The following is a 13,572-nucleotide window of genomic DNA, read 5'->3' on the forward strand; positions in this document are numbered from 1 at the left end:
ACTCTGGACATGCTGCTTCTGCTGTCTCAACAATGGATGGCAGTCCTCAATTCCAAACAGGAAATCGGACCTCTCTCCATTGACATATCACGTGCCTTCAATACGGTCTCGCACCCCACCCTGCTCACCAAACTCTCCTCATGGGTATCCATGGAAACCTCCACGCATGGCTTGTGGACTGCTCCAAGATTGGTGTGACATGTCCCAAGATTGCCCCTTGCATCATGTAATCCCTATGGCTTGCGGACTTCTTGTCCGGTCGCAGTCAATGTGTGGCCCTGAATGGAATTCTTTCATCTCCCCTTCCTGTTCAGGCTGTAGTTCGTCAAGGCAGTGTTCTTGGCCCTGTGCTTTTTCTGGTCTTCATCAATGATTTCTCTGACTCTGGAAAATCCTCTCTATCTTTTTGCTAATGACTCGACCCTCTGCCGCGCCATATCTCAACCCTCAGATCGGCAGGCAGCACAGTCTCTTCACTCTCTCCAGACCTGGACAAAATCACAAACTGGTCAAACAAGTGGAACATGTCCTTCAATCCTGACAATTCTCACACTCTCACGATGTCTCTCCATAAAGACCGTCTGGAAAACCCTCCCATCTCCTTTCTCAACAATCCTCTCAAAGCAGTTCTGTCACTCAAGCTTTTGGGTCTCACTATCTGTCATGATCTTTCCTGGGAAACCACATTTCCAAGCTGGCCTACAAAGCCAGTCGCCCGACTGAGCATCCTCCATCGTGCGAAGTCCTTCCTTGGCACTTCTGAGCTCCTCACCACATACAAAGCTTTCATCCGTAGCTTGCTGGAATACTGTTCTCCCCTCTGGGCTGGTGCTCCTGCCTCACACCTAGCTTGGCTTCACGCACTTGAATCCAAAGTTTTCAGATTAATTGGTATCTCCCACGATGAAGCTGATTCTGAGGGCCTTTCTCTCTCTCACCACAGGTAGGTTCGTGGTCTTTCTGTCTTTTACCGACTCCTCTCCGGGCTAGCTCCTTCAGCTCTGTATGTGCTCTATCCCCGAAATATTCCTTCAGGATGCACAAGATCTGCCAGCAACCCTCTTCTGGTAAAACTGCCAAAATCGAGACGTTCTGCTCACCTTCACTCTTTCATTCCTCTTTTCTCCCGCCTCTTGAACAGACACCCACACTTTCTTCAATCCCACTCCTCCCCCCAGGTCTTCAAAACAGCTGTTCCACGACCATCTGTTATCTTCCCCCATCCAAAAGCTTGATCTTTTTTACCTCCGTTAATACACCCAAATCCACCTCTTTCAATCTCTGACTTCATTTATGAAATTCCTCGTGGTGTCCACTTGTTTTATAACGTGTCCATGGTATTTCTGTCGAGAGAAAGGATCGATTTTTATCTGAAAAAGACTTTTAAAATCTCATGTTAGTCAGTAAATCAATGATGAGATGTATTTAAAATTGGGATTGTATGTCATTTGCCAATGACGGGATGAGCAGCGCTTAAAATCGTACTGGCGTGGCGTAACATCCATGCCGTGATAAAAAGTAGTGCGATATCATTTGGGTTAGATGACGCAAAACATTTAGCACCTGCACCCTCTTGCATGCCAGAAACTCATGTCTATTTGTCATGTTCTCTCACATCCAAGCGAAAGTTTTGTTCAAACAGTCCATTTAGTGGGAGTAAAATTCGGGATTACGGTCAACGTTGTATTATAATTATTTTATCCCTCCTACTGCAAGTGGTACTAATTATTCAGCTAATCCCAAGTTGGAAGTACCACAAGGATATCGGCACACAACAACCTGTTTCTTGTTGAAATACACCATATAATATAGTTAATGCCCATTATCAAAATTCAGAGGGTACAGCTAGCTACACATGCCTATCCTAACAAAGGTGTGCTCTGGGCTGTGTCACCCCCTCATGCTGGCATAGCATCAGCGCAGTTCATCTTGAGTTCAACCGGTCAGGAATGAAATCCAGACTAGACGGTTATATGGTGAATAAAGGTGTGTGCTTTCTACCAGCAGCTGTGCTTTTGTACATTCCTGCTCTCACTTCATCCTCAGGTATCAGCACTTAACAGCAGCACAGTACGTTCTGTGCATATCTTTCTGCATGCCAGTAGGTGTTAATGAAGCTTGCTTTAAAGCAGAACAAACTCAACCATGGAATATTGGCATGTTTAGCAACATTAAAGTTGTTACAAGGACGTGTACAACAAGCTTATTCTCCAAGCTTAGACAAAAGCCAAGTCGTGGTGGATTTATATACAAGTAAATAAAAGTAATCGCTCTGGAGCCTCCTCTGCCGACGAAGTCGCTGAGGGCATTGTGTTTTCTTGTTGGCCGTTCGGCTGTCCGTCCATCCATGATAGGTTTTCATTACAGAGATTAACTAAAAAGAACGACTGAAGGGATCTAAGTCAAACTTGATGCAAGTATGTGTGATGTAGCAAAGATGAACTGATTAGATATGGGGTCAAGAGGTCAAAAGTCAGACGTCCCGTTCGGTAAAACTTCTGTTACCGGGCTAACTTGTGAAACAGTGATGGGATTTTGACCAAACTTGGTATAGGCCGAAGTATATTGTTATGGTTCTCTCACCGGCCTTCTTCCCCTTATCAAGGGGGGATTAATCCCCATGTCTTTACTGGGCCTGGCGGAACCGGGGCTTGCAATGTCCCTTCCGGACAGCGCCAAATAGGGTTTCGGGACCAAATTCTCGCTCGTACCTAAGTACTCGCGCTGCCCTGGAAGCGAGGAAACGAGCCTCGCACGAACCACGTGTGGTTGGAACACGCCGAGCGGTTTGCGTTCACGTGATCCGCGCAGATATAATTAATGGACCCCGATTTAAGCGATCTTATTTGTGCCACGCTTAGTCAATGATGAAACCACAAAGACGATCGAATCAAGAAGAAAGAACAGATTGGTTTAATTATTATTACACGTATATACAGCTCAAGGACGAAGAGACACAGAGCAAGCTTAGACAGTCTTAATTATCCCAGGGACAACCGGTCCGTCTCACACTCACACGGGGTATTGCAGATGGGCAGGTGTTCCCCAGCGCGTCCAAGGATGGTCCTCGTCCAGCTCTCCACGGTCCCCGGCACGTCCGTGAAGATGGAGGTAGGTGAAGGCAGGGACTCGTAGCGTCTCTCGAACCATGGAGATAATATCCGGGCGAACGGTAGAGAGGACTTTTACAGCAAAGGGCGGGACGGCTTTTACGGAAAAGGGCGGTTACTCAGCCTCGTTCACTCGCTTGGCTGAAATGCACAAGTTCGTTATAAACGCGCCTGGCTGCGCCCGCGTATGTTCAATGACCAACTCCTCTTCTTCAATGCCTTGGTGTTGGTTAGCGCGCGCGTTCTCATGCGATGGTCAAGTTCATCAAACGGTACAGTGCGAGTTCTCTCATCAAGTCCCCTCTCTGCAAGTCCTGTGACGCAAGTCCTGTCGAGGGCTTTCGCGCAGCGGGCTTTATAGATACGCCCCTCGAACCCTCTGGAACTCACCAGACTTTTTCACCACGCCCTCTGATGCAACGCCGACGCCACCACCCTCGAGCTCTGATTGGCGGCTTGCGCTTACCGTCAGCTCCTGACGCCGCTCCACCCTCAACGCCATCCCCACCTTCTTAGGCCTACCTCGTGTTAACTCGACTAATGAACAACCAATGGGTAGCAAAATGGATTGCGCCTACAGAGGTAGAATGGTTTGCAGAAGTAGGGCCTATTCTCCTGTCTTTACACAACGCAAAACTAGCAGAGGAAATGGCCTATTCTCACATATACTAAGACATAACTATACTACAAATGGGCCTACATGTTGCTCGTGTGACTAACTATGGGGGGCAAACCTTTAACATTTATTGACCTTACTGTACACATCTCAAAACTGTAACAATATATTATGCAAAGATGACCCGATTAGATTTTGGCATGAAAGGCCAGAGGTCAGTCACATCAGGTAAAAATGTGATACGTGAGAACAGCTGAGGTGATTTTAATCAAACTTGGTACAAATATGTGTAATGATGTAATAATGTGGGTGGGGGTATATCGGTCGACATCGCGACATCGATAAATGCCGTTTTAGTCTCTTTGCAATTTGTACAGCCACATAAAAGATGCAACCGAGCAGTGTGGCATATTGACCTGTAAAATCCACCAATGGAAAACCTTTTTGGTGGATTTTTGTAGCACATTTAACTGCTACATTCACCTTACTTCATTGTAAACAATGCTGACCCCACAACAGGAGCCATTATTTTATTAATTTTTGAGTTTATGAAAGGTTTGTGGGTATTTATAAAAAGTCTGTGGCTTTAATAAAAATGAGTTTTATTTAATAATTGCATTGTTTATTGCTAAGTAATAAACAACAAGACATACAAAGTATCAACCTCGAGAAGGCTCTGGAAGAAGCATTGGAAAACCGAAGATTCGATGGAGAGCTGCTGAACATTTAGCAAGACGTATTGCAGTACAGTGGCCAAAAATTCCATTGCGTAGCACCAAGCACCATGTTAAGGGAGGCCTTCCACCTGCAGTGGAATAAATGGGTTGGTCAAGTCATTGTTTTTAGCTATTCCGGAGGTTAACCTACCCCACACACCCACCGTCCTAAATAATCATGTCATTGTTGATCTTGGCTATGACTACACCTTTTATAACATGAAATGTGTAAAAGTAGCCACTACTCTTTATATAATATTGGTTGAATAATGTCCCAGTGATTGTTATCTTGTTTTTTTGCAGTTTGATCGTGGAATCCGACCTTTCCTGCAAGCTCTTGTGGTAGCAGCAGCAACAGTTTCAGAGGCGAACAGGACTAAATCAGCTTTTGGTATTATATATTGTTATGAAAATGGCTTGAGGGTTAAAGACGGGATGAATTAATTTGTTAGGTCATAGTCGATCTATATAATAAAGCAGGAGTGCCTGTCTGTTTCTCTGTCTGTCTGTCCCCCAAATTACTCCCTCAGTCTTTGGCTAACCCTGCCAAACTTTTTGTGGAACCTTTTTGGGTTCCAGCAGGTGTCCTTTAGGTGGGTGGGAGGTTTCATCACTTTCTCAATACAATTATAAATTTTGAGTTTTCACTCTTACAAAAATGTTCCCTCTCCGCATGTAAACATATTCATGGATTCGGCATTCGCAGTTTCACCATTTACTGGATGTGGAAACATTCCCCAGTTTGGTAATACCTGAATACAATTGAGATTTTACTTTTCCACTCAAACGACACCAATCTTTTTCACCGTGTAACAATGTCATTGTATAATTTTCCCTTTGATGTTATAATTTAAAAATATGCTTGAGCTCTGGTTCATTGAGGAATTTCCGGTACCGGTGTGGCTGGTGGAGAGATGAGCAGGTTTGTCTGTTGTCGTTTTTATGGTCTATCCAATAGGGCGATGCCGTCTTGAACAGCGTTTGTATGTTTGTATGTATGTATGTATTTATGTATGTATGTATGTCGTCGAATAGGGATCTTCTCCTTACACATTCACTGAAAACAGACAAGCAAATATCCACCATTTACTTATGCTGCCTGGGCCATATTACCTTCCACTAACCAACCCTTCATAGTAGCTTTCCCTTGGCATATGTTATATTCCAAGTTTATCCATTCAGAGATGCTGTCTGGGCCTTATAAAAAACTACAAGTGAAAGCATTGTAATGGTGGACCATGGGTGAACTCGAGGTCAAATCTTCCATCCAGTCAGTTACCTTGGTGGGCCATCCACCGGGAAATCAGAACAGATCTTTACTTCAGTTTCCAACGTGCAGAAACTCCAAGGAGTCCAAAGATGAAACATTTGTTGGCATGCAAGTGCACATGAGCTAGCACAGTGTAGAACGTGATGGCACAGGCACTGCTATAAATATACATTTTGTTCAGGAAAAATGAGTGAAGAAGATGTATGAGACAAATGTCACCCTGGCAGACGTTACTGTGTTAACCAGGCAAGACAAAGGTGGGCTCCCACAAGGTGAAGCCAGTAGCTTCGACCCCAAACCCTCAACCTCTGCCCACTTTACCAGATCATCGAAGAAACAGTACATTGATACTCGAGACACGAAGCTTTGCTTGTTTTGTGATGAAGATGAGACAGTTAGAACAGTGCATGAGGTCTGCTCATTTGATGTTGGGCGGAGGTTAAATGAGGCGGTGCAGAACAGCAATAACGATAATATAATTGGAAGGTGAAGCTCCAGCCGATTTCTGCCAGAGCCATGTATATCAAATATCGTCCCGCGGTACACCACATATGTTATTAGAGCATAATGTTGCGTCCAACAAGGTGATGGCAAGTGGTAAAGCATGTGGTGAGGTGGAAAGAACTGGGAAGTGGCCCTGTGCTGTGTGTAGGAAGGGTGTCGGAGTGAACTCCATTCAATGTACAATGTGCACTGAGTGGGTTCATCAAAAATGTAGTGGTCTGAGAGGGTCATTAACCAGTGTGGCAGCTACATTCAAATGTAAGGTGTGCACAGAGGGAGCTGCAGATGGAGGAAATGTTGAGTTGGATCTTGGAGACGGCATGAAGCTGGAAGGTGTGAAAATATTTTGCTACCTCGGAGACATGCTGAATGGAGAAGGTGGATCAGACTCGGCAACGGTTGCTCGAGTGAGATGTGCATGGAAGAAGTTTCGGGAATTGAGTGGCCTGCTGATGATGAGGGGAGTGTCGTTGAAGCTGAAGGGAAAGGTGTATGCTGCATGTGTGAGAAGCGTTATGATTTATGGGAGCGAGACGTGGGTCATGAATGTAGAGCAGCAACGAAGGCTGAAAAGGGTGGAAATGCGAATGGTTCGACGGATGTGTGGAGTATCGTTGAGAGAGAGGAAGACAAATGATGAATTGCGAAAGATGATGGGAATAGAGCCTGTGAATGATGCTGTGAAGAGGAACAGGTTGAGATGGTTTGGTCATGTGTTGAGGAAGGATGAAAGTGACTGGTTGAGAAGAGTGATGGAAATGAATGTAGAAGGAAGTAGAAGACGGGGAAGACCGAGAAAGACTTGGCTAAAGATGGTGGAAGAAGAAATGCGGGCAAGGGGGTTAACAAGGAGAGATGCAGAAAATAGGGCAAAATGGAGAAGATTGTCATGGGGACCGCAAGGCTAACCCCCGCTCTAGCAGGGAAAATGGCCTTTAAAATGCATGTTGTTGTTTGTTTGTTGGTACACCACATATGTTATTAGAGCATAATGTTGCGTCCAACAACAAGAATAATCCCCAGCAGATAAAGATAAGAACGAGAGAGTTATCACAGCAGACTGTGAATTTTTTAGTTTTCTGAAAAGTGTCATTTCTGATGGCACCATCAAAATCAATGGAAACATCATGTCAAACGTCTTTGGAAGTGACATGGAATGACGCATTTGAAACTGACTGCAAATGGTTTGAAGAGTAAAATCAAACAAAGTGTGCCTGACATTGAATTCAATAATCATGTCGAAGGCAGCTTGAGTTTGTATGTTTGAAATGTGCGATGGACACGGCTGTGAAAACTGCAGTTGAAAAACGTGATACATACAGACACTTGAAACCCGTTTTTGCCTGTGTTTAAAAGTTGTTCGGAAGAAGATCCTTGAAGCCCAGGAACATTCCAACTGTCTGATGGATCTCTACAGAAGCAAACACTTTGTACAATTTATTGAAGTGGATACTGGGAGGGTCTCAAGTGGGAATGTTAGATTACTCTTTGCAAGCTAGAACCAATGCCATAAAGAGGCCGACTCTTAATAGTGCCCAAATATATGAAGTAAAGTGATCTAGACAGCCTACGAGCTAAAAAGGATTGGCTCTTCCTTCATCCATTGTTTCACTGGATGTGACACCACTGGAATATTTGCAAGAAAAGGCAAAACCACCTGCTGGAAGGTTTTTCAGAAAGCATTTCCTTGTATGACGAATGCCTTTGTCCAACTTGGCCAGACCGAGGAGCCTATGATTGGAGGTCTACAGGAATATGTCTGCAAATTGTATCAGCCAGCAACAGCAATACATGAAGTGATGAAACTTCGCTGGGAATTGTTCTGGAAAAATCAGGCTGCTACAGAAAAACTTCCTCCAACACAAGCTGTATTGAAGCAGGCAAGAATACATGCTCACTTCCAAGCAATTGTCTGGTGTCGTCATAGCATAGCTCACCCAAGCCTTTCATCACTAGAATGTTACGGTTGGAAATGGGAAGAAGGTGTATTCATACTACGGTAGTTGTCACAGAATTGAAGCCAGCACCTAGCACCATTCCAGAGTTGATCTCTTGTGGATGTAAAATGTTTCACTTGTTCATGCCGAAGAGCTGGTCTGGTATGCAGTGAAATGTGCTCCTCTGAGGCATCATGTGAAAGCTACAGCAACACCACCGTTAACCTCATGGAAGATTCTGAATCCGCTGATGACAGCGACGACAATTAATAATATCTAATAGTTCCCTGCATGGTCCACATATGTAGTCTATCTGAACTACATGTTTCACAACACGGAAATATGTGGCACATTTAGAATCTAACTGACTTCTCATTTCTTCATTTGTTCTGGAAAAGGGAACTATAAATCTGGATTGTAGACAATAAAGATGTATTGATTAATTGTTTTGTATTTGACCTATTTGGCATGGGCATTTTAAAGGGTATTGCAGCATGGAAAGAGGGTGGGGGGAGGTTGCATCAACTCGGTCAGGAGTTCCCAAACCCAGGGTCGCAACCCAAACCTGATAAAATCCGGTTTTGAGGAGTGTTTTTTCACGTCGAAACGCTTTCTCCGACAATTTTTATCGTAGGTGCTGGTATCATTTGGGTCGCAAGGCAAATGTGATTTAAAATTTTGGGTCGTTGACAAAAAAGTTTGGGAACCACTGAACACAGTCTTGCGGGAGTTAAAGTGAAAATAATTAAAATAAAAAAACTCCAAAACTGTAGTTTGTAATTCAGACTTTTGGTCTGACCCCCTAATTCCACTACCTCCTCTCAAGAAGGTCAAAAGGGGTTGACCAAAATTAACTGAAGCCAAAGAAACTTGGCACCAATGATTTTCATGCTTTGTAAGGTCAAACCTATCGAAAAATGCAAGTGTCCAATAATTCACAAATCATAAATGCTCAGAGACAAAAGTCACCACACGAAACAGCTGGTTCGTCCATCGAAAAGGATGAGGGCTGAGATTATCCGGAACAAACCGTTGTGTTTTAATCCTCCAAACAAGGGCTTTTGCACCAATTTTATAATTGTTACGGTCGTACCCACACCATTAATTACCATCTCCAATTCAAAGCGCACACCAGGCCAACACAATAGTGGAGAAAAACATATTAATGAAATAAATGGGAGAGAAGAACAATAACCAAACACACCAATTGGTCTTACTCTTACTATAAATAGTTTCCACCATACCCATGAGATTTTGATGGCTTACACAATATAATTTAGGGCCCAGTCAACCACACACACCAATACAGGAATAAAGGTCACGAGACAGGCAGGAATCTTTGGCGGAGTTAAATACAAAGGGAAACAATAAAAAAATGTTTAATAGGGGAGAAATGGTGAGCGTCTTAGGCACGTTACGGAAGGGAGGCGGCACGTTTATTTGACTTCTGAACACACTTCGGCACATGTTCTATAATTATACGCAGAAACTACACACGTAATACAACTAGTTGGTTCACGAGTTATCAAGTGACCACTATATTCGTCATGTGTGTGCGTCTGTCTGTGTGTGTGTCTGTGTGTCTGTCTGTCCGCAGCATAACTACCCGATGATATCATCCGATCTTGATGAAACTTGGGTGGGAGGTTCATATCATGATCTAGTTGTGTCCTGTCTAGAGTGGGCGTATTGCACCCATTGTGGGCGGAGCCACGCCCGAAAAAGATGTCTTTTTAGGGGGTAATCAAGTTCAAGCTACATCTTCTCCGAGGGGTTTGGTGGAATCTGACATGGGTTTCGATATTTGGTTTGGCCAATGTCATGTGTCTAGCCCCACGGAGCTCGATTTTTCATTTTTTTTTTTTTTTTTCCATTTCATTTTTCACCGAATCTTCGGTATTGTGTAGCTAACTAACCTCATAACTGATTATACATTATTTTCTATCATTTCAAGGTCAGTAGCCTTCGTTTTGACATTTCCGGGCCTGGCCTGTCCGGGTCTGTTTCGGTTATAGTCCGTCCTTTGTCATTGAATACCGCTCGCTCGTGAACCATCGTCGTCTCCTGACTTGTCTATCTTATTCCCGTTATCCCCCTTATGGCCATTCCCGCAACAGGAACACTCACCGGCTTTCACACTGAGCTACTGCTTTACGTTTCTCTGAGCCAATGATTTTGAACTTATGTTGATTAAAAAAAGTAGGAGTTTCAAAACATGAATCTCAATCTTGATACAGCATGTTCCAGCAGCGAGGTTGCCTGAATAAAAGAAAGCTGTATTTATACAAGCAAACTAATGAAGGAGGCAAAATGCAAATAATGCATGATGATGTGCAAACAGATGTTATAATTATGTTGATGAAGGAAAAACACTCACTATCAGAAACAAATTGGCTTTGTTTTTATTTAAAGATGATTGCTGAGGCCCAAAAATTATTTAATTATGTACACTGGCTTCCTATTTTTTTCCATTATGCTGAGGTTTTAAAATTGGCTATTATGTCATGATTGGTCAGTAAAAGCATTATTCATTGTACTGCATGTTCATTATACCGAGTCATATTGAGTGGAGAAAGTACTATAGATATTTTGACTATTTATACTTTAATTTATTAGTTAATTCTCCACTTCTCCCCTTCCTCCTATTTTGTCCCCAAACTTCCAAAAAGGTTATGCCAAGTCTTTGCTGGCTGGAGGTCGGTTTGCCTGGGATGCTGAGCGTCGAGGAGAGCGCTTTGAGCAAGCACTAGAGACTGAAGGTGTCGAGTTTTGGCAGGACTTTTGGAACCAGACAGAATCTGGATTACTTGCTGTGAGCCTACCAGATTAGAAATATGGAGAACGGATAAGGGAAAACTTGATGTAAATCAATAATGTATTTGGTACTTTTTGTTCTCTAAAACCAAGCTGTTACAAAAGATACAGTTAATTAAAGCTGTTGTAAAGATGCACAAAAACCAACAATAACCAATGTAAAATATTGGATGTGAGCCTCCATTGTCTATTTTGAGTCGCAATTGCTTTTACTGTCATGCCACTCATTAACATCCGTGATTGACTTATGAAGTAAGCCTGTCCCTATATGATAGGGGAAGGCTTGTACCTGTTGTAGGGTTTGAGCTACCATTAAAATTTGGGTGCACTAATTGTAGGAACAGAGTTTCTGAGACCCCTAGAAGTACTAAACCACCATTTTTTCCTGCCAATGTCCAAGCTGTATCTCAGAGCCAGCTGGGACTTTCAGACTGAAGCATTGCATCAATAATGGGAATAGAAAGTAGGCGGGATTGATAATTTTAGGTCAAGACCTAATTATAGGCGATTTAATATTTTTCACCATAACTCAACTAAGGTTTGTCTGATCAGAACAAAATTGCCCTCCCTGGATAGCATAGAGCAGGGGTGGCGAAACCACGGCTCGCGAGCCGCATGCGGCTCTTAGCCAGCTCTTGTGCGGCTCGCGAGGGGCTGCTCTATCGGTGCATGTTTTTACATTTTAAAATGTATTTCTATTATAAAAACAAAATGTATTTGAATATTTGACTATACTGCCAATAAATTAGCCAATATTTAAAAAATAAAAGATAATTTTGTGGTAATGTGTTTGACAGAAATCTCCCACTAGTCATGCATGAGCCCAAACATGAAACACTTTTGCGCGTAGAAACACACTTGCGCGCGCAGACCCGGAAGTTTGTTAGCTAGGTTAGCACTAGCCCAGCGGCAGTGATCGAATCGCCATGGCAGAGTCAGGAAAACGTAAAGCTAAGCACAAATATGAAGAGGAGCACAGGGCATTTTTGCCTGAATGGGAGGAATTGTATTTTTTTACGGAGCGAAATGGGAAACCCTTGTGCTTGATTTGCCAGACTACACTGTCGCATTTTAAAGCTTCAAACCTGGAGCGCCATTTCACCTCACTCCATGATAACGTGGCCCGGGATTTTCCCAAAGGCAGTGAACTCCGCAAGCACAAGGTAAATGCATTGAAACGTCAGTCAGAGAAGCAGACTCAGTTTTTTCGGAAATTAACGAAGCACTCAGAGACGGTCACATTAGCATCATATCAGTTGGCATGGAACATTGCTCGAGCTAAAAAGCCATACAGTGAAGGGGAATTCGTGAAAACGTGTCTCAGAGATGTTGTTGCCATCCTCACTCCTGAAAATGACAGTTTGAAGCGTTCTGTGTCAGACCTGCAGCTGTCACAGCACACTGTTGAACAGAGAATATCACATATTACCAACTCCATTGAAACACAGTTGCATACGGATCTTGAAAAATGGCGGTATTTCAGCATTACTTTGGATGAGTCTTGCGACATTCAAGATAAGCCACAGTTGGCAATATTTGTATGGTCTGTGTCAGAAGACTGCACAATTAAGGAAGGGCTGCTTGACATTGTGCCGTTAAAAGACAGGACCCGCGGCATCGACCTGAAAGAGACACTCACGACTGTTGTTGAGAAGGCAAATTTGCAATTACCAAAACTAACAGCAATAGCCACAGACGGTGCACCAGCTATGTTGGGATCTGCAAATGGCCTTGCCGTTTGGGAGGACCTCTGTGTAAAGCTGACCGTTTCCCTGATTTTTGGACATTTCATTGCATCATCCATCAAGAGAACCTGATGTCTAAGAAGCTGAACTTGGACCATGTCATGAAACCTGTGCTAGAAATTGTGAATTTTATTCGCACTCATGCTCTCAAGCACAGACAGTTCAAAAACCTCATAGCTGAACTGGACGAAGACCTTCCCAATGATCTGCTTCTCCACTGCACTGTGAGATGGCTTTCAAGAGGTAACATGCTTTCCCGTTTTTTTGAACTTTTGGACCCAGTGGAGCTGTTTCTGGCAGAGAAACTAAGGACTATCCTGAGCTACATGACCCACAGTGGATGTCAGACTTGGGGTTTCTGGTCGACATGCTGTATCATCTGAACAAACTGAATCTAGATCTGCAAGGGAAGTTAAAAATGCTGCCTGACCTGGTGCAAAGTGTTTTCACATTTGTGAACAAACTCACGCTCTTCCAGACCCATCTTCAAAAGGGAGAGCTCACACATTTTCCCTCCTTGTTGAAGGCAAATGGAGAAGCAGCTGAGGTCACAAAAAGGAGCATTGCACGCTATGCAACACTGGTTGAAAATCTGCAGCACAGTTTTGAGGACAGATTCTGCAACCTGAAGAAACAACGGCCACAGATCACATTCCTCATCAACCCTTTCACTGCTGAATCAGATTGTTTAAAAGCCCCCTTAGTGGCAGATGAAGCAGCATCCCAGTTGGAGATGATTGAACTTTCTGAGGATGACAGACTTAAATGTATCTTGAGAGAAGGAACCACAGGCACAGAGTTTTAGACAATTGTGCCCACAGACAGATACCCCAGTGTCAAACAGGCTGCATTCAAGCTAA

General features: G+C 43.5%; 1 protein-coding gene across 4 annotated transcripts in view; it reads left to right on the forward strand.

Moving 5' to 3' along the window:
* Window positions 1–13,572, forward strand: part of LIPE (lipase E, hormone sensitive type) — a 123,286-nt gene that overhangs the window by 67,053 nt on the left and 42,661 nt on the right. For all 4 annotated transcript variants that reach the window (XM_068132685.2, XM_078766300.1, XM_068132684.2 and 1 more), the window contains exons 6-7: window positions 4,746–4,833; window positions 10,823–10,965. In XM_068132685.2, coding sequence (XP_067988786.2) covers window positions 4,746–4,833; window positions 10,823–10,965 — 231 coding nt within the window. The remainder of the gene's footprint in view (window positions 1–4,745; window positions 4,834–10,822; window positions 10,966–13,572) is intronic.

The sequence above is a fragment of the Myxine glutinosa genome, chromosome 12 (genome assembly GCF_964187855.1).
Source record: "Myxine glutinosa chromosome 12, kmMyxGlut1.1, whole genome shotgun sequence".
NCBI classification, from domain to species: Eukaryota; Metazoa; Chordata; class Myxini; order Myxiniformes; family Myxinidae; genus Myxine; species Myxine glutinosa.